The sequence below is a fragment of the Serinus canaria genome, chromosome 5, assembly GCF_022539315.1.
Source record: "Serinus canaria isolate serCan28SL12 chromosome 5, serCan2020, whole genome shotgun sequence".
Classification (NCBI taxonomy): domain Eukaryota; kingdom Metazoa; phylum Chordata; class Aves; order Passeriformes; family Fringillidae; genus Serinus; species Serinus canaria.
In genome coordinates, this window is record NC_066319.1 from 37441610 (window position 1) to 37468342 (window position 26733).

At 34.6% G+C, this 26733-nt stretch overlaps 1 protein-coding gene across 8 annotated transcripts in view; it reads right to left on the minus strand.

The window, feature by feature from the left end:
- The window catches only part of RALGAPA1 (Ral GTPase activating protein catalytic subunit alpha 1), a 132502-nt gene that overhangs the window by 81488 nt on the left and 24281 nt on the right, over positions 1 to 26733 (minus strand). For 4 of the 8 annotated variants that reach the window (XM_050975868.1, XM_050975865.1, XM_050975863.1 and 1 more), the window contains exons 9-18: positions 26403 to 26611; positions 25801 to 26040; positions 23444 to 23632; positions 22839 to 22979; positions 20490 to 20638; positions 19147 to 19276; positions 18210 to 18447; positions 15846 to 16007; positions 3843 to 5405; positions 1798 to 1922 (exon numbers count right to left, since the gene is read on the minus strand). In XM_050975868.1, coding sequence (XP_050831825.1) covers positions 1798 to 1922; positions 3843 to 5405; positions 15846 to 16007; positions 18210 to 18447; positions 19147 to 19276; positions 20490 to 20638; positions 22839 to 22979; positions 23444 to 23632; positions 25801 to 26040; positions 26403 to 26611 — 3146 coding nt within the window. The remainder of the gene's footprint in view (positions 1 to 1797; positions 1923 to 3842; positions 5406 to 15845; positions 16008 to 18209; positions 18448 to 19146; positions 19277 to 20489; positions 20639 to 22838; positions 22980 to 23443; positions 23633 to 25800; positions 26041 to 26402; positions 26612 to 26733) is intronic. The other 4 variants (XM_030240527.2, XM_030240529.2, XM_050975867.1 and 1 more) reach the window with 2 other exon arrangements.

The window sequence follows — 26733 nt, forward strand, 5'->3', positions numbered from 1 at the left end:
AAAACTTGGTAACCTTGGTTTCAGACCTAATGGCCTATAGGCCACCATACTATATTAAAAAACTTAATTTATACAAGGAGCAAATTAATTTACTAATTCATGCATTGGTCTTCTTATGATTAAAACACCACTTCAGTACTGGTTTGGAACACAAAAGAACACACATAACAGAAGTAAGACATGCAGATTTTTTCATTTACAAGTACAGTGGTGATCTATTTGAAGTCTTTCTTTAAGGCATTTTTTTCCACAGACAGTACTGTTTGCTTGAGAGGGAAGAGATATCAAAGTAGAAATGGCATTTTATGAAATGCCTTGAAATTTGTATGCATTATGAGGCTAAAGATCCTTTTACATCAGGCCCAGTTAGTTCTGCATTCTTTTACTACTTTTAGGTTAATTCAGAGCTTTTCATGATATGGTTTAGCATTCAATAGATATAGCAATCTAAAACTAATCTTAGCAAGTTGGTACTGCTTTAAGGAGGCATGTCTGTTGTGTGCTAACTGAAAAAAATTAGTGGTAGTTTTGGTAGTTTCAGTATTTACTAAAACTTATCTCAGCTCTTTTCTGCTACCTGAGGAAAATTCTCCAAACAAAGAGTAATCTATCAATTCTCCAAACAAAGAGTAATCCCTCCCTTTCTCTCTTCTGGAAGCAGTTGTGATGATTTCTGGTTTATTAATTTTCAGACTAAGTTAACCTTTTTCAGACTAAGTTAACCTAACTTTACTACAAGTTAGCATTTTGTTGTGTAACTCAAGACTTACTAACAAGAATACTTTGTGCCAACAATCTAGTTTCATAAACATGAGTTCAATACAAAAGAGAAAAAAAGGTATACATATGGACAAACTCTATAGATCCTTTTTTGCCATTTATAAAAGATGATAAATAAGCAATTTTTAATAACTTTGAAGAATCTTCTTCTGTCCCTTATTATCACCAACTTCTCTACTGACAATTTTCTAGAGGAGTATGTCTTACAGAAGCATGTCTTCAAATGACCTTGAAAACTTCAAAGCAGAAGGAACTAAACAATTTTGAAACACTATAATTTTGAAACACTATCTTTAAATTGTTACCCATTCTGTTCTTAATTCGCAACTTTTTTTTAGTATTTTCCCTTTTGTTGCTACTTAATAATCACTTAGCTCTTCAAATCAGTTGTAAGTATTCAACAGTAACCAGAAATTCTTAATTTTAAATTGATTCAAACTTCTTATTATGAATGCCATTCCAAACAACATTATGCTTTTGGAAAAGTGCAAGAAGGCAAATGGAAAGTTGATTTTATTAGAAGACCGCTATTTACAAGAAATTATTCAACACTTGGAAGTGAAATTTAAAAAGGAAAAAAAATATATATTTGAGTTGTTTTGTAGTCTGTCGCATTGACTATACCTGTAGAGTACAGTGCTGTACTACAGCATGTTACTCAATTACATACCATGCTGAGGACTGCAAATGTACATTTAAACTAGTATTCTGAAAGTATCTATGTACAGACAGGCATCTTTGCAGGTGCAATTAAGGCTGTTTAATACAATGAGACTATTCATCTGACAGTAACTTCTGCATTGCTTCCACAATGAAGATTTAATAAATATGAAAACACAAATTCTATAAAATGGCTAGAATCTATGCTAAAGGCAAGGAATAATTAAGCAATATTCTTAATTCTGATTCCTAAGAGCCACAGAAATACATTGTAGTGAACTGATTTATCACGTCATTGACAAGTTCATGCATATATGGAGACTTAGGTATTGAGGTGCAGCAAGTTTAAAGCCTTACCAGTGAATTACCACTGCGGAGTCTCTCAGCTATAAATTCATCCATGAGGTCAGGAACATTTGTATTGCTACTGCCAATATCACTATCAATAGGGTGCAGCTTTTGACTCATGTCCTCTCTATTAGCTAAAAGCAAATGAACAACCATTTATAGGAAACAGCACATTAAGACATTTTCAAAACAAAATGTAACAAATGAAAAAACCTGCTAGTTAACAGAAATTTAAAAATCAAAATTGCCAAACATGCATTTTAAGAATGTTCCTCTTTTAAAGCAGATTCTACTCTCAGAATTAGTATGGCTTCTTCTTCCCACTAAGCAGGGGTTAGTTGATTTCCAATTCCACCTTTAAGAGCAGGAAGCTTATAGGTAAGCACTACTCAAAGTTGTTAATGCTTGTTTTAAGGATAAAGCATATGTTCTTCCTCCATATCACAAGTAAGTAAGAAATTCTAAAAAAATTGTGTGATTTCTTCAGGGTCCTTCTTCATTGCATTCCTAATGAAAAGCAATGTAGTGGAAAAAGTAAACTAGGTTGTAATAGAAACTAATGACAAATGGCAATGTGGCACTGTATACAGTTAGTATGAATAGTGCAAAAAAAATGTTACATAATAAAATTACATGCTAGTACATGGAATGAAAGTTCTAACTTTAGATGATCAATGTTTATGAGCAATTAATGAAGTTCACTCCTTTATTCATGTTATATTTTTTGATGTAACTATACTGTTTATATTTAGCTGTGGCTGTTACACCTGACTTTATGATATTAGCCATTAAAATCTTCAAGTTATTCATGTTCTCTTTATACAAATTTTTCCCTCAGTGTCATCTATCATAAGACCACAGTGCACTTTATTCTAACAATGAGTTTCTGTTAAATGCTGGATTTAAAATAACAGGTACGTCTACAATTGGTGCTTCCTGAATATGTCTTTTTCAGAAGTCTAATTTCTGAAGAGCAGCAAATCATTTTTGTGAGACCCGTGACAGTACCGCTCTCAGGTGCTGTGCTTACAGAGACTGCCCTCAGGTGGCATTAACATCTTGATGCAGGATGCATTGCAGAATCCTCTGTTAATCATGCCAGCATAACAATGGGAAAAAAAGAAAACCTGCATTACTGCTGAAAGTTAATTTGTTGTTCATTTACAGTTATGTGAACTAAGACAATGTATATTAGAGTCGCAGTCTTCTTTTTTGATCAGTCCACAGAGGTCTCATAGTTAGCAGGCGAAAGACTATCAGAAGCCCTTCACAAACATCCAAGATTCCAAGAAAAAAACAAAGTAATGGAAGATGTTGCCAAGATTTAACTGCAGCCATTTGGATGAATGAATATAAGAAGGCCTAAGACATGTTTTGAAACAGACTCAAACAAAACCTTATGATTAGATTCAGAGAACTGTTGTAATGAAATCACTCCAGTAATAGCAGATTGCTATTTCAGACTATTTAAAAAAACCTATCTAAAATGACCTCCAAATGTAAATTTGAGGGGCTCTTTTTTGGTTTTGTTTTGGAGGAGGAAAAGGAGGAAGAGAATGAGGAGGAAGAAGAAAACACACTAAATGAACCAGAAATACAATTAGTTCAACCTAGTTGTTTGGGAGCCAGGTCCTTCTGACAAAAAAAAAAAATACACTCAGAGCGGAATAACACATTCTGATAAAATATGCATTGCCAATCCTTCAGTAGGCTTAATTTGAAGGCTCTGCAATGTAGATAAAAATTCAAAAGTCTCAAGGCTTAATCCTTTATTAGGTCATTTACTGTCTCTTCCTCTTCCCTGATCTGATGATCTTCAGCAGAAAAGAGGTTCAACTAAATATCTTGAAAAGAAAAATTAGTAATTTAAAGTATGTAAATGTAACTTATGCTGGGAGAAAAATCAGCTGGCTATAGGCGCATGCATAACAAAACAGGGAAAGCAGTGATCATCCCAAAGCCTTTTGATTGCTTATCAGAGCTTGCTTCAGTTGCATTAAGCCAAACTGGTGCTGCCTTTCTCCTTTTGCGCTCTGCACACTGTTAGTGCTCACCTGCAGCTTTCCTTCCAAAATAGCCCATTACATGACTGTACAGATCCCTCAGTGGAGCCTCTGCTGGCATTCTGTTCTGCCTCTGTGGGGAAACATTTGCCTTCGGCTTCGAAAGAGCATGTACAACAGTTTTATAAACACCACCCAGGGAGCCCTGCTGTTGTGCCGACTCCTGACCTGGTGCTCTAAAGGCACTACGACATTGGAACTGACTAACGGCAAGACCTTCTTTCTGCAACACAGCTCCTTGAGTTTCTGTAGATTCCTTAACTTGCTTGCTGCCAGCTGAAGCAGTATTGACTGCATCTAGATGCCTATATATTCCAGGTCTAACGAGCTCTGTGGCAGCTGATGAGCTACTGCTTGCACTGGTACTGCTGTTGCTGCTACCACTACTGCTACTACTGAAGCCACCAAGTTTACGAAGCCTTGCTTTCCAAGCAGCCTCTTTGTTCTCAAGAGGATTGTAAAACTGGACCGATTCTGTAGATGGCCTAAAAGTAACATGAACGCTGTTTCTTTTTTTAGTTGTTATTTTCATGATTTTGGCCCTATGAGTTACAGTTTCAGATATACTTCTTTTAGCTGGTGCCAGTTTGCTTGTGCCTGTGATGTGAGGATCAACTTGTGCTTTAGTAAGAATTTTCTTTGCGTGGACAATACGCGAGTTGGTCACTTTCTCATTAAACTGGACACTTTTATGCTTTTCAGTTACTGGTGCTTCCACCACTAAATCTACATCAGTTTCAGTGGCAGCTTGCCTGTACAGATATCTCTTCCCTTCTTTGCTGCTAGGACTACTTGACCCATGATCAAACGCGCTTTCATATTGTTTATCAATATCTAACTGTCTGGCTTTATTGAGCGCTTGATTTCTTGTAAAAAAGTCTACTTGAGTAGGTGCAATATTACTTATAAAGCCACTTGGGTTTTGTTCTAGTTGCAGCTCTGTGTTATTGCCTCTTTCTGCAACAGTTTTGCTAGTTGTGCATTGACCAGTCTGATCTCTATTTTCTAATCCATCCAGTGGAAATCTATCATTCCTACTTACTGATGTATCAACTTCATGAGCAGAAGCCTCAGATTTATCTATCTCAAAGTTACCGCAAAGTTCTTCTTTTTCTTTAATAAGATATTCTCTCAGAGAGGAAAGGAGATCATCTTCACCTTCAAGGTCAACATACTGGCTTTGTTCAAAGGCAGTGTTTGCAAATTCTACCGGCCCTATTAAATGACAAAGATGGTCATAAATACTATCCCCAACTTCCAAGGAGGACTCTCTGCTATTTGTATCAGTGATATGGCTTTCAGTGGATCTATGCATTGAAGAGGTCTCAGTGGAATTCTGTAAGCTTGGAGCATGATGGGATGAACTGTCAATGACAGGAACTGCACCTTTGGCTCGTTCAACTGCGAATGGCTCCAGGATGTCAGAGGTGCTGCTGCTTCGTGGCAGTGGCTGTTCTTCATTTAATGCACCAAAAACTTCACTTGGAGCATCCTCACTCTGAGAAAAATGTCTGACTCGAGGTGGACGTGGAAGAATTTGAGCATCGTCAATGTCTGTAGGAAAAAAGTATATGTAACATGCACGAAAATTTACATATAGAGACAATATATATTTACCACTACATCCTAATGATGTGACTTAAAAAGCCAGAAAAATTCAGAACCTTGTTTTCTTAGGTACAACAAAAACCCTTTTTCCAATACTAGAGTGTTAAAAACACACGGACATAATATCCAGTACAGGATGTAATATAAATGAGTTAGACCATCAGAACACAGTTTTAAATGTTAACATGCATGAGAACAAACAGTGAGGTCATGGAACATTTGGAAATACAGTTAAAGCTAGAGCTGTGCCAATAAGTTCAATAATTCAACCAATATTATTCCAGCTAGCTTGTTCAGGAAATGGTTATTGGAATACAAATTAGCTTAACAGCAGTACTCCCTTTGTGGAATTTACATCTTCAGAAAAATGGGCAATTCCAAAGATAACAAGGATGTTTTTTGGAAAATTTGTCTGTTAAAGTGGCAAATAATTAATTAAAATATGTATATATGTATATATATTAATTACTGCAATTTCTGAAAGAATACTATAACAAGATTATAAGTATTTTGACAGTGTACATCTAAGAACTAAAGCTTTTAAATGACAAGGAAGAGCTGGCCCCATACAAAAAAGATGACTATACATAACAGATAATTTAAAGATATACCCCTTTCCCCCAGAAGAATGTTTTGTCTCTCATCTTCAAAATATGAAACTAAATACCTAATGAAGGCTTACCTCCTGCTCTTCTTCCAGTTTCACTCTGGGAAATGTAACATTTATGAGTATTACAGAATCATGTACTCTGATACCAAAAAACATCCTGCAGCCTCACAACAGTAAACATTAGAGCAAACCCACTTTTGTTTATGAAAAGATCAGAATTTGTTATTACCATTTAAATTAGTGATTCCTTGTTTCTGTTGAGACTCTTAATATGTTAGTGTCAGTAAAAATCAGTTAACTACAATGAAACCTGCAGTTCCAACATGGAACACCTAGGAATTGTACAGAAGTATCTTCAGCTCATTTCACATCATCCACAAAAATGAACCTTCATGCATCTCCTCAGATTTCCTACTATGTTACAGGAATACTATATACTATCAAATTACCACTGTAGGCAAGACTAAATATCCTTTACAGACGAGTAAACTAACTGCTATCCCTTCCAGTCCTTTTATGAGATAAGCACTTAAAGAGCAAGGTAAAACCAGTTTACTCAATTTTCTGTTGGTTTCTCTTTGATGGAATCCTTTCTTCTCTAGATTTATTTTTTAATACCTAGTATTTAAAAAGTTGTAGAGATGCTTTAAAATTCAGGAATAACAGTAAATAGCTTAAATGAACACTAGCAAGAGTTATTTGCCACAATGAACAGACTTACCTTCTTGTTCTATCTAGATGATTTAACTTCAGGACTGCAACGGTGAATTTACTTAATATCAGAACAAAATTTAAGCCCCCTTCCCTCCCCTAACTTTGCTGTGTTACAGCTAAAATAAAGTAACTATGTATGTAATTACATTTTAAAATATTTCTATTATTACTAAATATTATATAAAAATATCACTAAGCATTTAATGTTACTAGTTAATTTATCTCTCTATATATATTTCAGTAATATTGAATATTGGTAATCTGAAGTCCCTTTAAAACCTGTTTTGAGCTGCTTACAGTTTTCTGAGAATGTTAGAGATATAGCTGCATTTTCTCATATTCTCCTTCATAACAAAGCATTTAAACCAGATGAATGAGATATGTCTATACATAACTAAACATGTGTTCCAATAAGACAAAAAGTGCTATTTCCATGCTCAATTTTTCAAAGAAGTTAAAATTTGAGAGTAACAGTTTGACCTTATACAAAGTTTACTGAACTGTAAAGAAGCTATTAGACAGGAAATTGAGAGATCTGTATTGGAAAAAGAGAATAGACATCCAAGCTATCTCAGAAAATAAACATTAACTGAAAACTTATCAAATACAGCACAATCTATTATTCCTTTTCTCTTCAGCTTTGATAAGCAACGAGTTTCCTATCATTGTTCTTGTTCAACTTATTACTAACTACATGAATTAACACCCTCTGAAACGAATCATGTCTCTCTCTAGTTGGAGCTGTTATTTCAAACTATTGACTTAGGCAGAGATTAACAGAAGTTATGCTAATGTAGTCTCAAGCTATTTCTTACAGCTGTAAAGAAGGGACCACAGGATTCAGTCAAAAGTATGCACAATTATGTATATGAGATTAATACATGCAACTGTGATACAGTGATCTCATCTTGAGCCCTCAATATGCCTTTTTCAAATCTATTATAAACTCAACCTTGTCTAAAGCAGCAGCCTAGAAATTCCATGCTGTGCATGCATGCAGTGATCATGACCTTCTAGGATGCTAAAAATAATCGGACAGAGAACTCACAATGCACACAAAGCAGCTCCACACATTGAAATAAATTCAGCTAGATTCATTTCAATGTTGATCCAGAATTAATTTTAGGTGTTCACATATTCATGACAAGCACATACAAGTACACATCTTCAAAGAAATATGTGCTTGCACCAATAGAGATTTCTTATTTGTAGAATGGGAAGAAACGAAGGAAATGAAAAATGTTATTGCAATACCAGCACTGAAACCACAACATTTAAAAACCCAAATGAACTGCTCCTTCACAACCAGGGCTCACCCTTGCACACAGGTGTACAGTAAGACTGGGACACCTAAAATTCCCAAGGAGATGGTGTGCCAGCAGGCTGACTCTGTGTATCTGACCCTGAGCACCCTTAGGAGAAACGCTGCCCTGATTCCTCATATGCACAGTAAGGAAAAGATTGTAATTGGTACATTGGCCAGTCTCACGCAATCACTACTGTCCTAAGTCAGCCTTGCCTCTCCTTTTGCTGCTAGAAGGCAGAAAGAGAAGGCAGCTTTTCAGCATCAAGTGTGAGACAGATATCCTAAAATACAAACTCATGGAGAGACACATTCTGACAAGATGTCATGAGTGCTAACAGAAGATCCCTGTGTAACACTGGAGCAGGTTTGTATTTCATCATGCAAAGACTGTTTGGGAAGTGGAGAAAAAAAACCATGTTTTGCTTCTTAGCTTTCAATAGTTGGGGTTTTTTTAAAGAGAACACAGGCATTCTGTGAGTTTCTGGGATTAAAGAATAATTACAGCCACACTGACATTACAATTATGATTTCTTTCTATTTCATCATAATCATTACTTAATGATTTGGGAGTAAGGTTGTAAAGGCATAATATGCATCTCCCTTTCACAATAATACTTGACTCTTTTAGTCCCAGTAGATAAGGAAAAATCTCCTACCCACAACTATTTAGTTTGCTCACTGCTTCTGGGAATCTTGTCTTCATCTCACTGACACTTTTTTCAGGTCTGGTACGTGAAAATCTCCAAGGGTTACAGAATGAATGGTCATTTCCCTAGTTATCTTGAAAATGTGTAAGACTGGATTTCTCATGATTCACACAGGCTAAAGGAAAGTTCTTTTTAGAAATATTGCAGATTTTCAACAGATATACTAAACCAAATCACTTTATTAACTAAGCACCTTAGAGCATAAATCACTTCCACTTTCCAGATACTGCTTGAAAAATTGCAAATATTCTGCACATGGAAATACAGCATAACTGAAACTACATGAAGGAATTACAATCTTAGGAAAATCCTCTATAATGCTAGATGACTTGATGTCAATATTGAACTTCTGCAATATATTTTATCAACCTACTGATTGATCTTCAAATTATAATCAGGTTTTCTGCCTTACCTGATAATCAGGTTTTCTGCCTTACTCTTGAAAATTAATATACAGTACATAAGATAAAAGTCTGGTCATGAACACTTTCTATCAGACTACCTGCCCAGATTCACCAGTGTTTAGTGGGTCCACCTTTCAATTATGAGTTTCACAGCTAAAAAGAAGCTGAAAACTACTTCCAAAAACTTAATATTAGGCAGCCTATTATTCTGGAATAATTTGAAATGTCCTCTCCTTCAAGTTATGTTGGATTGTAAAGTAATTTTGGATAACAGGGATATTCATATAATCCTATAATAAGATGAACAGCTGTCACAAGTAGCTAAACATCATTCATTACCTAGAATACACAATAAAAACAATCTGATTCCTTCCCAAATTACATGCTGTATGTCTGGAAACAGAAGGCTTTCAGAAAATAATATATTTAATGTAGGAAGAAAAGGCAAGAAAATGATAAAGCTTCATGTTTAAATAAAAAGGGAAGAAAGAGAGCACAATTAAAAATGCAGAAAATTAAAAGAGCAAAGTGCACTCTGATCCAGTGGACAGTGTTGCTCTTTCTCTGCTATTTCCCCATCAACACTCTAATAGCTTGCTTTTTTTCACTAGAGCTTTTTAGTTTTCTGGCAATGGTCAAGATTCTTGGGCACATCATGAAGCTGCTGCAACATTCATTTGTTTGAGAAGACATCAAAACCAGGAAGGGCTTAGGACTTTTTCTATGTTAGAAGGGCAACAGTCTGTAACATCACTTTACTTTTATAATTACATTGGTCATGCAGTTTTTGGATTGGATGACTATCAACATAAAGGATAATAACAAGAGAGGCATCAGGTCTGGGACAAATTAGAAGTAATATGCAAGCCAGGACTTTTCAGGAACATCAATGATAAAACTGACTACAAAAGCACTTTTGCTTTGTTTAAGAAAGGGTAATTAAGTATCAGTAATTATGTGATGAAATAATAGTTCATGTGAAAGCTCATAACACTTCTGTGGGTGTTCTTAAGGTCTTCATTAAGCAGTGACTATTTCCAACAACACTATGGCTAGGTAGGACACATTTTCTAATAGGTTGTTTATGTATCATTCCTATAAAATCTCTAAGTTTTAATCACTTGTATCTCAGAAGAGATACTCTTTGTGCTCATACTTTTATTATTTATTACATATAATTTGTATTTTTTAAAATTTTGTTTGTGGTGTCAAGAATTGTATTCAAATACTTTGTAATTGTCCATTGTGAAAGTCTGGTCTCTCTAGAGTGGGTTCTTTGAACTTTCTTGATTTTTCAATAATGTTTTCAGGCTGAATACTAAGGCATCAAGTTTCTGTTTCACAACAAGAATTTTGTGACATGTGACACATGACAAAATACAATTATGAAGATAGAGTTCTTGGTACTTCTTGGGTAACAAAGACAGGCAGGAGAGACAGAAAAGAAAAAAAAATCTTTCATAAAAATATTATTGTCATGAAGACCTTATATTTGTATGCCATTTTGACTGTATATAGTCTTCCCACTGTGCTTTCATTTTTTTTCCACTCATTGATACAAAGGCATAGTCAGCCGTAACACATTACAAATTTATCCCTATGTAATATCTGGAACTTTATCTGAAAACTTGTATTTAAAAAGCCTGTGCTAATTCTAGTTGTTGAATCTATTTGTTCAAAGAAAAGTATCCAAAGTAAGCTACTGTCCAACTTGTAGCCAACCACCCTGCTGGACCAAACAGAATGTTGAGGAAAACCACAATCCTAGAAAATCGATCATTTGGAAAATAACACCAAAATATCACACTTGAGAATTCCACACTACAGATTCTTTTTCATGGTTTTATATAGTAATGAAAAACAGGCACACTCTAAAGGATATTATATGATACCATATTATTTTTTCATGGGAGCTAAAGTGTATCATCATGGTTGTTCACACAACATCTATGACACTAAATTAAAAAAATTTACACAGAAAGATGTAAATGGCAAATTAAAGTAAAATTTCTTCCTTTCCCTCCCTCACTCATCCAAAATAAAAATTTTAGATTTGTTGTACTCTCTGGTAGACAGATATTGTATTACTGCTTACCAATAAATTGGAAAAGTGGAAAGATTTCCCAAATTTTCTCTTTTATGATAGTAAACATTGGCACAGCACTAACTTCTAACAGTTCCAGAATGAATTGTAAAATAGCATGGTATCTTACAAAACTCAAGATATTAATTCTTAATCTCTTCCCCTCTCCCACCATCCCCAAAGTATTTTTACTTTGAAAAATTTAATGGTTTAGCAGAATTTGAAAGCAGAAGGTTTAAAAAAGTGAAAAAGGGGGTGCAGAAATTAGCAGAGGTGGCACTACCTGAAAGCTCATCAGAAAGGGGAGTGAGAACAATATCAGGCAAGAAGGGTTTGGAAGTATGGATCAGAACAGGAGCACTTTTAGCACTGCGTATATAGGCCGATGGCAGAGCACATTCACCAATGGATCGGCTTCTCATGGCTTTAAAAAGGAAAAGAAAGAAGTGGGGAAGGAAAAAAGAAGAGTGACTATAATGAAAGGCTTGTGTCACAGAAAAAGCAGCAACAGAGAAAACAAAGATAAAAAGGAAGAAAGTTCAAAAATTAAAACATTTCAGCACGGCAGATATTGGCAGAGCTGTAAGAAAGAAAAAAATCAGTGGACACATAAGACATTCTGAGTTTTCAACTTTTATGTAAAGCAGCAACAATGCCTTTATTATGATGATTACAGAGATTTTGCATTTGAAATCAAGAAGCTAATTAACACATTTTCCCACTGCATCAGGGGTTGAAAAATCAAAGTTAAAGTTACTCCACAAGCACTCTGAATTTGATTTTTTTTTAACAGGAAAAGTAACTTGTACTACATTTGTATTTTTCTAGTTTTCTTTGATTTTATCCTGAAAATGCATCTCTGTAACACACATATACCCATAGTCTTGAATTCATCTTCTCCAAAAGAGATTCAAAATCATAAGGAGAAAATGATCAGTTCTGTGTGGAGAAATTTGCAATAAAGCTTGTTATAGTTCCACATTAAAAATTAAATTACTGAAGTGAAATGTTTTAACAATGAAAAGCATTACATTTTTTTTCCATGGGGTCTGGCTTTTAATTGATACTGGATAAATCTTGCCAAACTAATGTTTATTCACCTTTCATATCTAACATCCTGCAAACAGTCCTACAGAATATAAAATGTACATAAGAATTGTAGTATTACAATCACGGCTATATCTGCAGCTTTTCTAAGAGATTTAAATGAATCTTTGACATCTGCTTTTCTCTGTCAGAGTGAGACACAGCAAGAACTAATACTGCATTCAACCTCAAAGTACTCTGGAAGTTCTTAAAAAAAGTAATATCCTATGCTTCAAGTAGTTTCATTTCATACTGCTGTAAAAATGTTAACTTGTTTAAAAATTATTGCTGATAAAATTCTTTAAGGAAAATTCAGAGTATCTAGCATAAATATTGCCACTGCAATACTTAATTTTTTCTCTCTATATTTTCAAAACAACAGGGAATATAGACTTAGGATAGTAGTGCTCCTGATCTGCATGGGAATCAAATGTACGTGAATGGAGTGCAGTGAAAGTCGAGCACATCACACTTCAAAACCAGGTTAAAGAATTGTTGCTAATAACAACATGCAGATAACCTGGGTAGGTCACATTGAGCAGAAAATACATTTGACAAATGCAGCACAACTTAAGTGGAGTCTTAAATTCAGTTTGAAAAAACAATTCAGAAAGACAGACCTTTTACGACTGAAGCAATACTCTAGTAAACTTTGTACGACAGAAACTTTTTTTTAAAAAGGCAATTACATGTAAGGCTTTAGTATCAGTTTGATTAAGAGATACAGTAATAAAATTCAGGATATAGTTATAGCTAGACGCATTACGTTCATCACTGTGAATCTTACAATGAATGTAGGCAAGACAAAAAATAAAAACCACACAGTAAATATTAAGGATCTTTTCCAGGCTAAATTATTCTAAATAAATAAAGGTTTTGATATTGGATACTGTGTTGATTACAAATCTTAACATGAAGTGTTCCTTTTAATTTGACTGGATTTTTTTCCCACCATATAACATTCAATTAAATAGTTAGGTGGAGGCAGACAATATCAGAACATGTAGACATTTTATAGTTTATAGCATTCCACTACTGTCTATACAAAAGTAGAACAACAGGTAAGTAAATTCTTTCTGACATGATATTTTTATAGGACCAGAACCTGCTGCCTAAGCCAAAATTCTTGTATCTAACCTTACAGATTTTTCAACCCATATGCATACTATGCTTAAAGTCCCTTTACAAAAATTATTTTAAATAAGCTCAAGCTAAAAATGTACACACTGCATATCAAAACAGCTTTGATTTTTACTTGAGTAACACGCACACACACATATTTAGTGCAGCAATAAATGTGTGCTGGCATGATGATGGCTGAAAAAATAGAGGTGCAAAGGTGTACACAAAAATGTGTACAACATAAAACAGAATGAAAAAGAAACTACAGCTTTTTCTTACCATAACATATTCAACATGCACATCCCCCTTATTCAGATATTCAGAGTATATATTACTCAAAATCAAAGGGAATGTAATACAAATCACATATCATGCAACATATTTAAGGTCTGACTCAATTCCAGACTTAGTCTGCAAACCTAATGATAAACTGAAGGAGAAGATCTGACCAGCAAAGTGTTCTAGATTTTACTAATTGTGATTATTTTTTTATTATTTGACCCTGAATTTATGGCACAGATTAAGAAGCAGCTGAACAGCTCTCTTTGCAGACCAGAGAGGCAGTAACACACAACTATTTTCAGGCAGTTAATACATATGTAACATCTAGTAACATTTTCCTCATTAACATCTAAAAAAACTGAGAAGTTTGGGATTCTGGTTCCGGCAACTCTTTTTGGATTTATTTTCTTTTAAAATCATTCTAGCAATGCTGGGATGCTTGACCACAGTTGGTATTCTGCAACATGAATAGAGCTGAAATTTTAACTGCTTGCAGTAATGCAAACTTGGCTTATTAATATCAAATATGTAAGATAATTGGAGGAAAGGAACAAAACCATGGAAGCTAAAGTGCAGTGAAACTAAAATCAGATTACTTTGCTACTAACCAGGTCAATATATAGCTTGATTAGGATGAATTCCAGTCATTTCAAGGCTAACATCATATAAATAGCCATCTTTCAAATTGTGGCAAAACAAAAGCATTAATAAATGGACCAAACAACATAACCTTCTGACAGAATATCTGAAATATTAACAATTTTTGAAGGAGAAATTTTAACATGAGCTTTATCTTGTTAAGACAATTAAGATTTAAAACAAAACCACCATTACACTTAATCACAGACAACAGAGAAGCAAAAATTACATTTTAAGTATCTGTGATCCATGAGGAAAACTAGGTGCTGTCAGCATGAGATACAGGAAAAGCTGTGTAGCATTTGAATGTGCAAAAACGACAGGAAATTTTGGAATAGGGACTTCATTTTCTCTCATTTCTGTATGCCTTACAGCACAATTAATTCTACCATATAAGAGCCTTGGGAGAGAAAAAAAAATTAAATGGAGAATTTTGAGAAATAGTCAAATAGAAACTTTGTCTAAATAACCTCTGTGATTTAAAGATTTTAAATTCATATATTTTTGGAAAAAGAAAGAAAATGTTAATTTCTGAAAAGCTAGCACAATTATATATTCAACTGCTGATATGCATCCCAAATATTTTAAATTGTGTCAGAATGTACCTACTTCCAAGAAGTATCAGTGAAGCAACAACACAGAATGACCAAAGCCACTACTACTATAAAGATAGCAAAAAAGTAAGAGATATTCCTTAAAAGGTTCTTCTTTAAATACAGAAATTAGACCCAGCTAAACATTCCTTCACATAAGCAATAGCACTGAGATCATCAAGATGAAACAACAGAGTAAAGAAATTTGTAGTCGAGTTCCTGTTAACATAGTCTAAGAAAATCATATGAACACAGTAAGTCTTCTTTTGAGGAGTTCACCTAAAGCATCGTTCAGTATAACTCATTTATAACTCAGCAGAGTATCTGCAAGTGATAAAATTCAGAAATAGGTGACTTCAGAAATGGAGAATTGCACACATTTGTCGATCTTTCATTACTGCAATATTCAGGGTATAGCAAAAGACAGCACATTTAATAAACTATGTAGACTTGTGAATATTTTTCCCCACTTTCCTTTTCACGGTTTGAAAATACTTAACCCATCTTGAGCAGTGTATAAAAATGCTCAAACCACTCCAGCTTTTTTCTCCTTTATATAGCACTATTTTCCAACCCAGCTAAGCATGTGATCAAATTCATCAATAATTAATATAGCAACTGCATTACTTTCATTTGCAATAACTGTAATTCTAGTGAACACAATCTATTCAGCTACCCTCAAAACACATAAAGCTGCGTAATTTATGCTTTAACTAATGTGCAGATCATTACAGATAGAACACCTTTGTGGAAAGAAGCATCCACATTGCTACAGAAGTCAGTTATTAGTTCCTTAGCCTTTCTCAAATGTCACTTTCATCAGCTCTTACAGACACTTACCAACTGTTTTCTGCCGTACTATGCTCCTGGCCTTTTCTGTTCCCGGAGAGCCGGTGGTTGTAGCACTGCGCTGTCTCATGGGTGCCTGTCCGGGCTGGTCACGGCTCCAGCCTCTAGAAAAGGACTTATCAACAGAAGACTTTGGAAATTCATGCCCAACTCCTGCAAAAGTAAAATTGCAAATCTATTCACTTCTGTTCTGCTATCACCAGATGACTGTAGATGTGTTCTTTCAAAAAATTTTAAAGCTGGATGGAATAAATTAAGTTACTAAAGCAAGCATGAATTCAAAAGCTCAGCCAGCACTAACTCTGAGGGATACTCAAACTTTTTCAGAAATTTTGGTGCTATTAAACTACTGTAATTTTCTTTTGGGCTTACACAGGTTGTAGTGTGATACATGTAACTTTTCCTTTGCTGCTCCTACTAGATAAGATACACAAAGCCATACATTTAAAAACATTAATACTGAGGGGGCAGGTTTCCAAATAATTTTACAACATTGAGGAACATGAAATAAGGATAATATAATTTCACACAAAATGCAAAAGCAAAGAAAAATTGGATGATGGACTCAAAGAACACTGGAAATTAACAGAAAATCCTACAGTAATATTAAGATGGAACAAATTCAGATTTTACATTTATATTGAAGAAAATAAAGCTCATATGAGGGGCTATCAAAAACAGCTAGACGTAAAAAAAAAGCGAAGTAAAGAATATTTGCAATTTTCATTGCAAATATTTGCAATATTTCCTTATCCAGATTGAGCTCATTAATAATCCAAACTGACACAATTACAATCATTAAGGGGGCATCTCTTTGGAAAAAGTGAGCCCTAGTCCAACATGATCATTATCATTAGCAAAGAAACAGAGGCAAAGAAATTTGTCATAATTTGTATAATATCTATTAATTCTAAAGCTGGACTTGACTCTGCAACTCACATTTAGCAATGGAGGCTTTCTCTGAAACTTTGTCACAGAAGGTTAACATAAACTTTCCTCATGTTGCTCAGATGATTCAAAATGCTTTTAAAAGTATATATTCAAATAACTGTACACATTTTATCTTATACTAGACCGCTCTTTTTTGCTGTTAGTTTTTGTTTGTTTGTTTTCATTTTGAGAGGTTAGGTTTTGTTTTGGTTTTTGTTTGTTTGTTTTCTTAGTGTTTGTTTTTTGTTTGTTTTACCTGTGTTTTTTACTAAGAAAGAGAAGAAAGCTGTGTAGTATAGGAAAACAAAAAATGCATGGTCTGGAACAACCTCTCAACAGAGAGATGTATTTCTGCCCAGTTATCACACAGCAGAAAACAAAACAAAATGCTGAATAATGACTCTGCTTAGGACGAGGCACAGAAGAATGTGAAATATTTTTAGCAAAAAAAAGCCTATAGTAACATCCTCTTTAAGAGAGAGAATCCACATAGGTTGCTTCTCACTGACAAAGCCTAAGATAGTAATAGGAAGCACGTTCCCTCAGGTTTGACTGAAGAGATAAAAAGTAGCCTAAAAATAACATGTTTTTACATCTTTGTTACACACCCTAAATATAATCCTGCTTCTCACTATTAGATTACAATGCACCTTTAAAGGAGAACTTTATCATTACCCATGTTTTACAAAAGTGGAAACGAAGCAGAAGGTCTGTCTCCAAACTGAGAAAAGCATGCAGGTTTTGAAACTTTCAATGCAGACCTCTATCCAGGAGGACAAACATCCTGTCCCTTACCAATTCCAGTACTGTGCCATTGTCAGCAGCCACCTCCTCTACCCATATTACATCTTACAGAGTATTTTATGCATTTTTTAGGAATCGGTTTAAAAACAGGTACCACACATGGATTGTTAAACTATACTTTCTCTTATGTAGTCCACAAGGTCTCAGCATAACCAAACCCATCTTCATGACGGGTTAACTAGTGATCAGTTAGTACCAAACAAAGCTATATTCACCTTACATTTCATCTTTAAACATTTCAGGACCAATATTCCAATTGTGCTTGCAATGGCTTAGTTTTCACCAGCTGAGTAGTGTTTGTTATTTTCAAGAAACTATGACTGGGACTCAATTAGTTAATTTCTTTCATAAAGGGGAAAGACATAACCCACTATGGTGTAACATTTTAGCTGAAGTTCAACACACTTTAAGGAACTACATTCCATATGTGCCTATTTGCAGAAATAACATAATCATGTTGTGGCAGTCCTAAAAAACAGATTTACCTTACAGAAACTGTGTTATTTCAGGTGACAGAGATGTCTAATTAGGCATACAAAAAAAAAAAAAAAAAGATATCAAAATTATCTTGTGCCCAACACCAGCTCAAATTCAAATGATGTCCCGACAGTGTTGTCTTACCTTTGCCTTTGTGTTTTTTCTGCTTCTGCTCACTTAATTTATCCAGTGGCAGGTCACTGAGGTCCAGGCTATACAAGTTTCTAGCTAATACTTTAGTAAGTGTCTCCATTGTCAGTGACCACTCAGTGGCCAGCTCTTCCCAGTATGTCAGTGATGACATTACAGACAGCAAGTCATCCCAAAGTTCTCGAGAAATGTACACATTTAGATTTGCTTTGATCCAAGCTACTATAAGAGTCTAAAAGAACAGAGAAAAGTTGGATTGTGAGCATAAGCTGACAACATTCAAATGTTACTTTTTCAAAGAAAACTTCAAACTGCCACAGAAACTTCTGTGCAGTGCTGACATTCTCATCCTTACCAATACATACAGATTTTTAATGAATTATCAAGTGTTAACATAGGGCTCTGACTAAGATACAGGAACAACTGGTTTGACCCATTATCTTATGTATTCTTCTTTGTTCTGCTAAAGTAACTGGAGACTCTAGAGATCCTAGTCACTGAGAACTCACCACAATAGCACTTTGCACTAATCAGCTTTGAAAGGATTTGCTACAGCTTTCTGTAAGTAATTACAGAATTCTCTAAGAAATAAAAAAATCCATCAGTTAGGCATGGATAACATAGAAGATTTCATGCTGACTTGAGCTAATTTTGCTATGGCAGCAGGTTAAAACTGCACACACTGCCAGGTATCTTTGCCAATTATTCCAACTCAACAATTCTTGAGTTTTACAGTACCTGAAATACTGTTGTCACAGTGTCATTAAAATATAAGACTGAAAGTAACAAATGCAACCAGTTCTTTGACCCACACCATTCACATTATCTGGGTAACATACCAGTGATATAAGATTACAAACAGTGGTTGCTGTATCAAATCTATTAAGGAAAATTAGGCTGAATTAATTAAAGTGAATTGATGTTTACTTGCCTGGAAAAGAGGTCCTGCAAGTCTTCCAGCTAAAGTGGAGTTTTTTCTTCCCTGATACTGCAAGAAAGTTTGGGGTGGTATTTTCAGCACAGATTCAGTTACCCTGAGCAGCACAAGTAGCATCTGCTCCCTGCAAAACAATATAAAACTAAGAGTTACCATTTTGTTATACCTCTGTATATACCAATGTATTTTTAAAGGTAATAATCAAGCCTTATTTGCTCAAACACATTCCAGAAGTGTATTAATGATTACAAGGAGCCTAACTTGGTTATAGCAAAAGAAATTATTCCAATCTTTTTCACACTTAAGAGTGAGGAATCCCTGTTGCCCTGTAATATTTTCTTCCAAGTAATTCAACAACTATCATCTTCAATGGCCTGAAATTAGAGGCAAAGTTTTAACTGTATTTCCAATCTGAGCTTCTTCTTTTTCCATGAATTACAGGTTCTGGTAATCTTACATTATCATTAACATACTTCACCAATTATTTTGTGCGGCACAATCTTTGCCACTGTGATCTAGAGTCACTTCTTTACATTGATGTGAAACTGGGAAAGAAAATACCAATCTAGTAGAATCTGTTTACTATTATCACTCCCAAATTTTCCAGTGGCCAGCTAAATTCGCTCCTCAGAAGAGGACACAAGGTTTACATGACACATAGCACTAGCTTTACTTACACAGAGTTCAGGACAGATTGAACGCAAGTCAAGTTAAAATTGAATAAATTGGACATTTGAAATCCCCTTGCTACTTCTTCCTTGTAATGGAGAATGGTGGCAATATAGTACCTGATTAGAGACTACTATTTAAAGGAGTAGGAAATAGAAATTCCTTTAAAGCAGGGTCACTTGTACCTGCTAGGCACCGCAAGAACTGGAAAGGCACAACACAGTTACACAGCCTCCTGTATAAAATTACAGGTCAAGAACAACACACATCTGATTGTAATAATTATCCATGCCTGTCTGGGGCTTTTGTGTTTATTTTTAAATAAGGCTGTGAAACTTCATATGTTTCAATACTTTACCGCTTTGATCCATGAGCAAAATGCCCTGCAAAAAATCATCAGTAGCTCCCTAATAAAAGTCTGTATATCCCAGCTTAGTCCTTTTTGCACTGAGGTTTAAGCTGCCACAAATTACCTAGAAGCTTACTAGAAGCTTTAAGAAAGCAAATAACTTCCTCTGTGCTAAGCTGCAGTGCTCAAGTTTGTATATTTACTGATTTAGAAGAACTGGTTCATATAACCAATACCACTCTACAGCATTAACTACCAAGTAAATTTTCACATTTGTGTTGTGAACTAATAATCTAAGAAAAAAGCATTAGCATTTTACCACGTCTTCTTGTCCATAGTCACTTGGACTACCATGTGGCGGTAGATATTGAGAACGCGTTTGCACATATCAGTGTGTTCATCCAGCAGAGCTTTAAATTCATTTGCAGGTTCCAGAAAAAATATATTTGAAGAATTTATTATAAAAACCTGTAAGCAGAAAAGAGAGGATGTTGCGATCCTGAAACACTTTGATGTTTTCAGCAATTCAGTTGGTAGAACCAGGAAGAAAGAATCTATAACAGAAAATCTTTATAAGAAAAGGTTGCATATCCACACAGAAGTGCATGTTTAAATATGTCAGTTTGAAGTAATGATTACGCAACAATGATCTTTTCCCCATTTTTTCTACAAAACTTATTTGTATATTTTTGTTCTCATAGACAGATGATACAACAAACTACTAAACCACTCAATATGATTAGTTTAATATGATGGACAAAAATGTCCCAGTAAGAAGTCCACGGCACAAAAGTTCCACCTCTAAGCTAGGAACTGACTAGTACAATATATGGTAAATTGTTTGAAATAGTCCTGGTACACTGTGTGTGCTTCAGCATGACACAGCCTGTATTATGTTCTGGGAAACTAAAGCATTCATCCCACTGGGATCAGTAAGGCTTACCAGAAGTGGGAAACTGGACCCGTTCCCGAAAGTGACTGACTTCAGGGGGCAGTAAATTAGGGCCTTCAGAATGAAAATTGTGAAAAAAAGTAGGCAAGGACACTGTAGGAGCTACAGAAGCAGTTACTGAAGTGTTACTATATTTTTATGTAAGTTTAGAAAGCACTTGAATCTCAGACCTAGATTTTCAATTATTTTTTTACATGTAGAGGAAGTCATTGGTACTTAAGTCATAACTTCCCTCTACCGAAAGCTTTGGATGTTTAATAATGAAAAACTATTAGTATGCACTTTTACATTCACTGGCCTCAGCTAATGAACCTAACCTACACTAAATGCCTAGAAATAAGTCTATACAAGCATTAAATGGGAAAAAAAACTCAAGACAGAAGTCTTGGATTATTGATTCACAGGGAAAATCAAACGTGGTTCCAGGTCAGGAAATCTCTCAAATTGAGACATGGTACTGGGTTAGAATGATGTCTTGACTCTGTTTCAGGCTAAAAAAAAAAAAGACATTTGGTAGCCAAATGAACCTTTGTCTAAAAAACTGCAATGCTAATAATCTTCAAGACATTGTCAGATGTGTAAGCCTTAGTAGTATATTGCAAACAGATACAGATACTTCGTATTTCTTTTCTCAGTAATAGTTCCTATTCTAAAAAGCTGTTGAAAACAAAGATTATGAAGATTAAATTAATGTATTTGAATTTAAAAGTGATTTCAATTACAAAGTTTCCTTATATGTATAACAGTGTAGAGCACAAAAGAAAACTCCATTCATAAAATTATTCAAGCTGTAGTAAAAATTAGTTTTACTTAGCATGGTCACCCACAGTAGCATTGAACACAGTGAAGTGGCAAATGCACATTATTTTATTTTGTTCAGAATCAATTTTCTGCTGGATATAGGAATATTATGGAGGCCAGTGTCATATACCCACCAATATGAATGTATGTGCCCACACATATACATAAAATGCACACACTTTATAACCGTAAGAGCATTCCAAAGACCCTCAAATTATACCCTCCCAATTTTTCATAGCCTCACCTTCAGTGAAACATTTTGCTAAACATTTGAAATTAACATGATTTCTACCCTGTCAAACTGCCTAGAAGCTGTTAAAAAACTTCTGTTAGGGTACAACTGCAACTCTAGCTTTCCTTAAAATTATCACCAGAGAGTTATGGTGCCTCATCCAACTTTTCAAACATGCTGTAAATTCAGAAAAAGATGAAAAAATATCCCTGTACACCTTATTAATAAGACTAGAAAAACTACAGAATTGGATATTTTGGCTTATGTGACCAACAGTGTCAAAGCAAAAAGCCTCTAAACATTCTCATAAAAGCTTAATTATATTTATTTGAAGATGTTGCAGTACCATGAGGATTATCTTTCTCTAATATAATGCAGAGGGGAATGCATGTTCTGATGCAAAATTAGTTGTTTTTTTTAATTGTGTTACCCAGCACTAGTCTATACATTGTCCTACTTCAAGTCAATGAAGATGTAGTGAACCAGAGTCATTTGTCTAACCTTTATCACCATACTTGTTGCATATAAAATAATTTTAAAATTTAGAGATGCTTTAGAGATGCATGGGATTCTCTGGCAGAAGTATTGCACTACATTCCACTCTTTATGTGCTGACAACAAGAATTTTAGGTATTTTCAGATAGATAATTTAGATAAAATTAAATACCAAGTCTGTTTCATACCTGCAATACTGACTGCACTCCAGCTCGTACATTTTGCTCTTCAGTGTCAATTTCAGATGTTTTATGCAAAGCATCTTCATAACAGCCATTTCTTGTCCAGTTTGAATTTCTAACTCCATGACTGGAGTTCACCCCTTTTTCCTGAAAAATATTTTTTCTTAAAATTCCACAGTTTTAGACAAGTATTTTGGCTTCATATTAAAGGAAAAATAGGTTCTAAAAAATAAACAACACCAGGAAAATGCACCTGAGACAAAACAATATTTCATGAGGCTTGCAGCAATTATTGTAAAGTACCTGAATGAAGTAACTGCTATTTTTATCACCCTTTTATTTGTATATAATTTTTATACAGTTGATAGTTGGCATGCTGTATAATCCACATCTTGAAAACAGTTCATAAAATTATATGAAATTTTAAATTGAACTAAGCACATTACAAAGCTACAGATAATGGATAAAATTAGCTCACCCATACAGTATTTTACCATTGTTTTTCCCCAATAAAGGCTCTTACCAAAGAAAACCACAAGTAAACTATCAAGAAAGACACATCTCTTTCTACTGGCAGATTAAAGCACAAATATTAACTAATAATATTTTACCTCTTCTCTTTCTTTTCCTTTCTCTGAAGAATTATGGTCAACATTTTCATCACAATCTCCAGCTGTGCACGGCATTATTTCTTCAGGTTCTTTCATAAATAAAGGTTTGTCTTCTTGTTGAATCCATTCTTGATACACCTTTACCACCTTCCTCATGGCAGCTGCTTCACATATTGGCAACAGAAATGCCTGCAAGCAGAAAAAGAAAGAAACAAAACACTGTTACAATATTTGAAATAAGTTGGGCTCTATAATGCGCAAGTTCTAAGAGATAAAGGTGGAAAAAGACAGCCACTGTTGGATCCTCATATATAAACTATTGCCAAACCTAAATGTTTGCTCACTTTCTTCATATGTAAACTGAAAACATGAAAAAACCCCACCTTTAAACAAGAAAGCTTATCAAGAAATACTTTGAAAGAGATAAGAATCCATGTGGGCGTATCTAGCTAGCACCTAGCCTGCTGGAATTAAGCACCCATCAAAACATGTAAAACGAATGAGCAGAAGCTTCTTTCACATCTTCCACTCAAAGGATTTGGAAAAGTGGAGTTAAACCAGCTCTAATGACTGAGAAAAATTCAAGTGACACACAATACTAGTAGTCTTCTATCTTATTTTTAGCTAATTAAGATTTTACAAAACAGTATCCTTAAAGCGAATTACTCCCTGGAAAAACGTCAGTATTATTGTTTCTAAAAATCATGCATTGGAGTTGGTGTGACGGCTGATCAGTGCCCTCTTCAGAAGGTTATCTGTATTGGCTGTGCTGGTAACAACTAGTCATAGACCAGAAACCTTTAATATTAGTCAGATTTTAACTAACTACAAATAGCCTTACTAAAGACCATGATGCCCTAACAATATATTCAGAAGAACAGATAAACTACACTAATGTCCAGTTTCACAGGGTCTGTGCTGTGACTGTTGAAAACTTGCCCGTGTCTTTAAGGAAGGCCCACTTAATACAGGTAGTACTTTCACTCTGGAAACAGGGATTTCATACCATTATCACACTAAAAAGAATTCAGCTGTGTATTACAGGATTAAACTGACAAGTTCAGTCATATACTTCCTCATCAAGTCTAACATTCTCCTGCAAGTCCATATACGTTTTTTTGTATCCTCAAGTCTAAAGTGCACTAAAACTTGTTTTCTACAGACAATCTTTCCACCACTCAGTACCACTGAAACCTCCTCTTGACAGGAATAACTTAGTCCTCATGTTTTAGAAACATTACAAACGCTATGTGTATTAGAAATTAATTTACACTGAAAACTCCTGGCTAAATAATGATGTAAATAAGATTTCATAATTGCACATGAAATCCAAATAATCTACATAAACTCACAGAATGACTTTTTAAAAGAATTAAGAAATTGCCTTCGCTTCTTTTCACTGTGGGGATGGTGGAAAGCAGACCATTGATAATTTATACTCTACATTCAATGTCTCAGACTCTTTAAACCCTTGTGTGCCAGCTGAACTTGGGTAACTCTGCTATGTCCTTCAGTAATGTGTCCAAGTTCTTGACTACAAGGGATGTGGATAAGCTTCTGACATTTATTTGTCTCATTCAAAAATATTCACTTCATCCAGATAAACAAGTTTTAAAATGTTCAGCTTTCTGCTATTTAAAGCAATTAGTGTTGTGCATTTAACTTGAAACTTAGTATATCTTTCTTTACTATTATTCAGAAATCTCTGTTTGTCTTTTGATCTATAGCACGGGGCATAAAGAAAGTTTATCTTATTCTACCATCCCACTCTAAATTACTATTAATGAAGACTCCATATTCTGGCATATGTTCACAGTTTAAATTAGTTTTAATAGTTTCCAGCAGAGAAATACTATTCTGAGTATTCTCAGCTAACATTTCTGGTTGCAGTGAAGTCAGAAACAGAAGCTGCTACCTTTTACAGCCATCTGTCCTACTCTTCTGAGGAACACTACCAAGGAAAGGACATTCAGATGCTCCCAAAACAGCTCAGTAACAGCTGCAGACTCCCACAGGAGGCTTATGTTAATATGGTTGGCTGTGAGTTCTAATACCTACAGTACTGATGTATGAAAAGATTAAACATTCCTGTCTATGGGGAACTGTGAAGTCAAAGTTAAATGTTGCTAAACTGATTGTTAAAGATATAAAATTAGAAAAATCAGGAACTAGGGGTATTCTACACAGAAAGTATTTCAGAATGTTGGCTTGATTTTTGAAGGCAGGATGACTGAAAAAACCTGTAACTAGGTATAATGTTCTGTTTAACAAGTGCTCTTGAAAGAAAACCATGACCTAATAAAAATTTACAATATAATAATCAAGATTCTTGCAATATAAAGAGAGGTTTTTTTTACCTGTCGAAAAATCTCAGTTAGAAAATTAACATTTTTTCTTTTAGAAGAGAAGACTTTCCGGACAATTTCAATATCAGTTAAATGCTCTTCATCAATACTGCAGAGGCTGGAAGAACTTGGCTCTCTCTCTGTTAAAGTACTTGTATTAGAATGAGATTGTTCTGGTTCTGCATTTCTATCCTGCTTATCAGTACTGTCATTTTTGCTGTCCTCCCTTGAAGCCATGCTAGCAGCTGCTCTCTGAAAAAAAAATTTCAAAATATCCCATAGCTCATTTTTAGTACAGCAATAAATCAATACAATTTAAGTATAACTTAAACAGCACAAAGAATTAAAGAAAAACAAACAAACAAACAAACAAACAAACTGCATTTCAAGGCTTCTAATGTCCAGTTGATTAAAAACAAATCACAAAATTTGAAAAAAAGAAAGCAGCATTGCAGGTCCTTTTAAACTGAATTAATAAATATACAATTTGTTCAGAAATTACTTTTTTATTAAAACTTTTCATTAGTCATAATTATTGGAGGAGAGCATACTGCTGACATAACAATTAAACTAAAACTATGAAAACAAATATATTTCTGTGTATTTCGTTTTACCTGAATATTCTTTGGCACATTTTCACCTTCCATTCCAGGAATATGAGGTCCTGTATGAGGTTTTGGCTCAAGCCAGAAAGACACCAACCATCGAATGACAATAACACGAGCCTTAATGAAAGGTTCCTTTGTGCAATAGATTGCCTCATTGGTTTCAGCATCTTTCTTAACTATTACATAGTGTGGCTTTGGTCTCATTTGTGGTATATCTGTATGAAAATAAAACATCTTAAAAATATGGCCAGAGAAAAAGATCTGCATAAGAAAGAAATCCTAGAACCATAACCAATACACATGAACTTTCAGAGGTGCAGTTTTGTTGCATTCACTG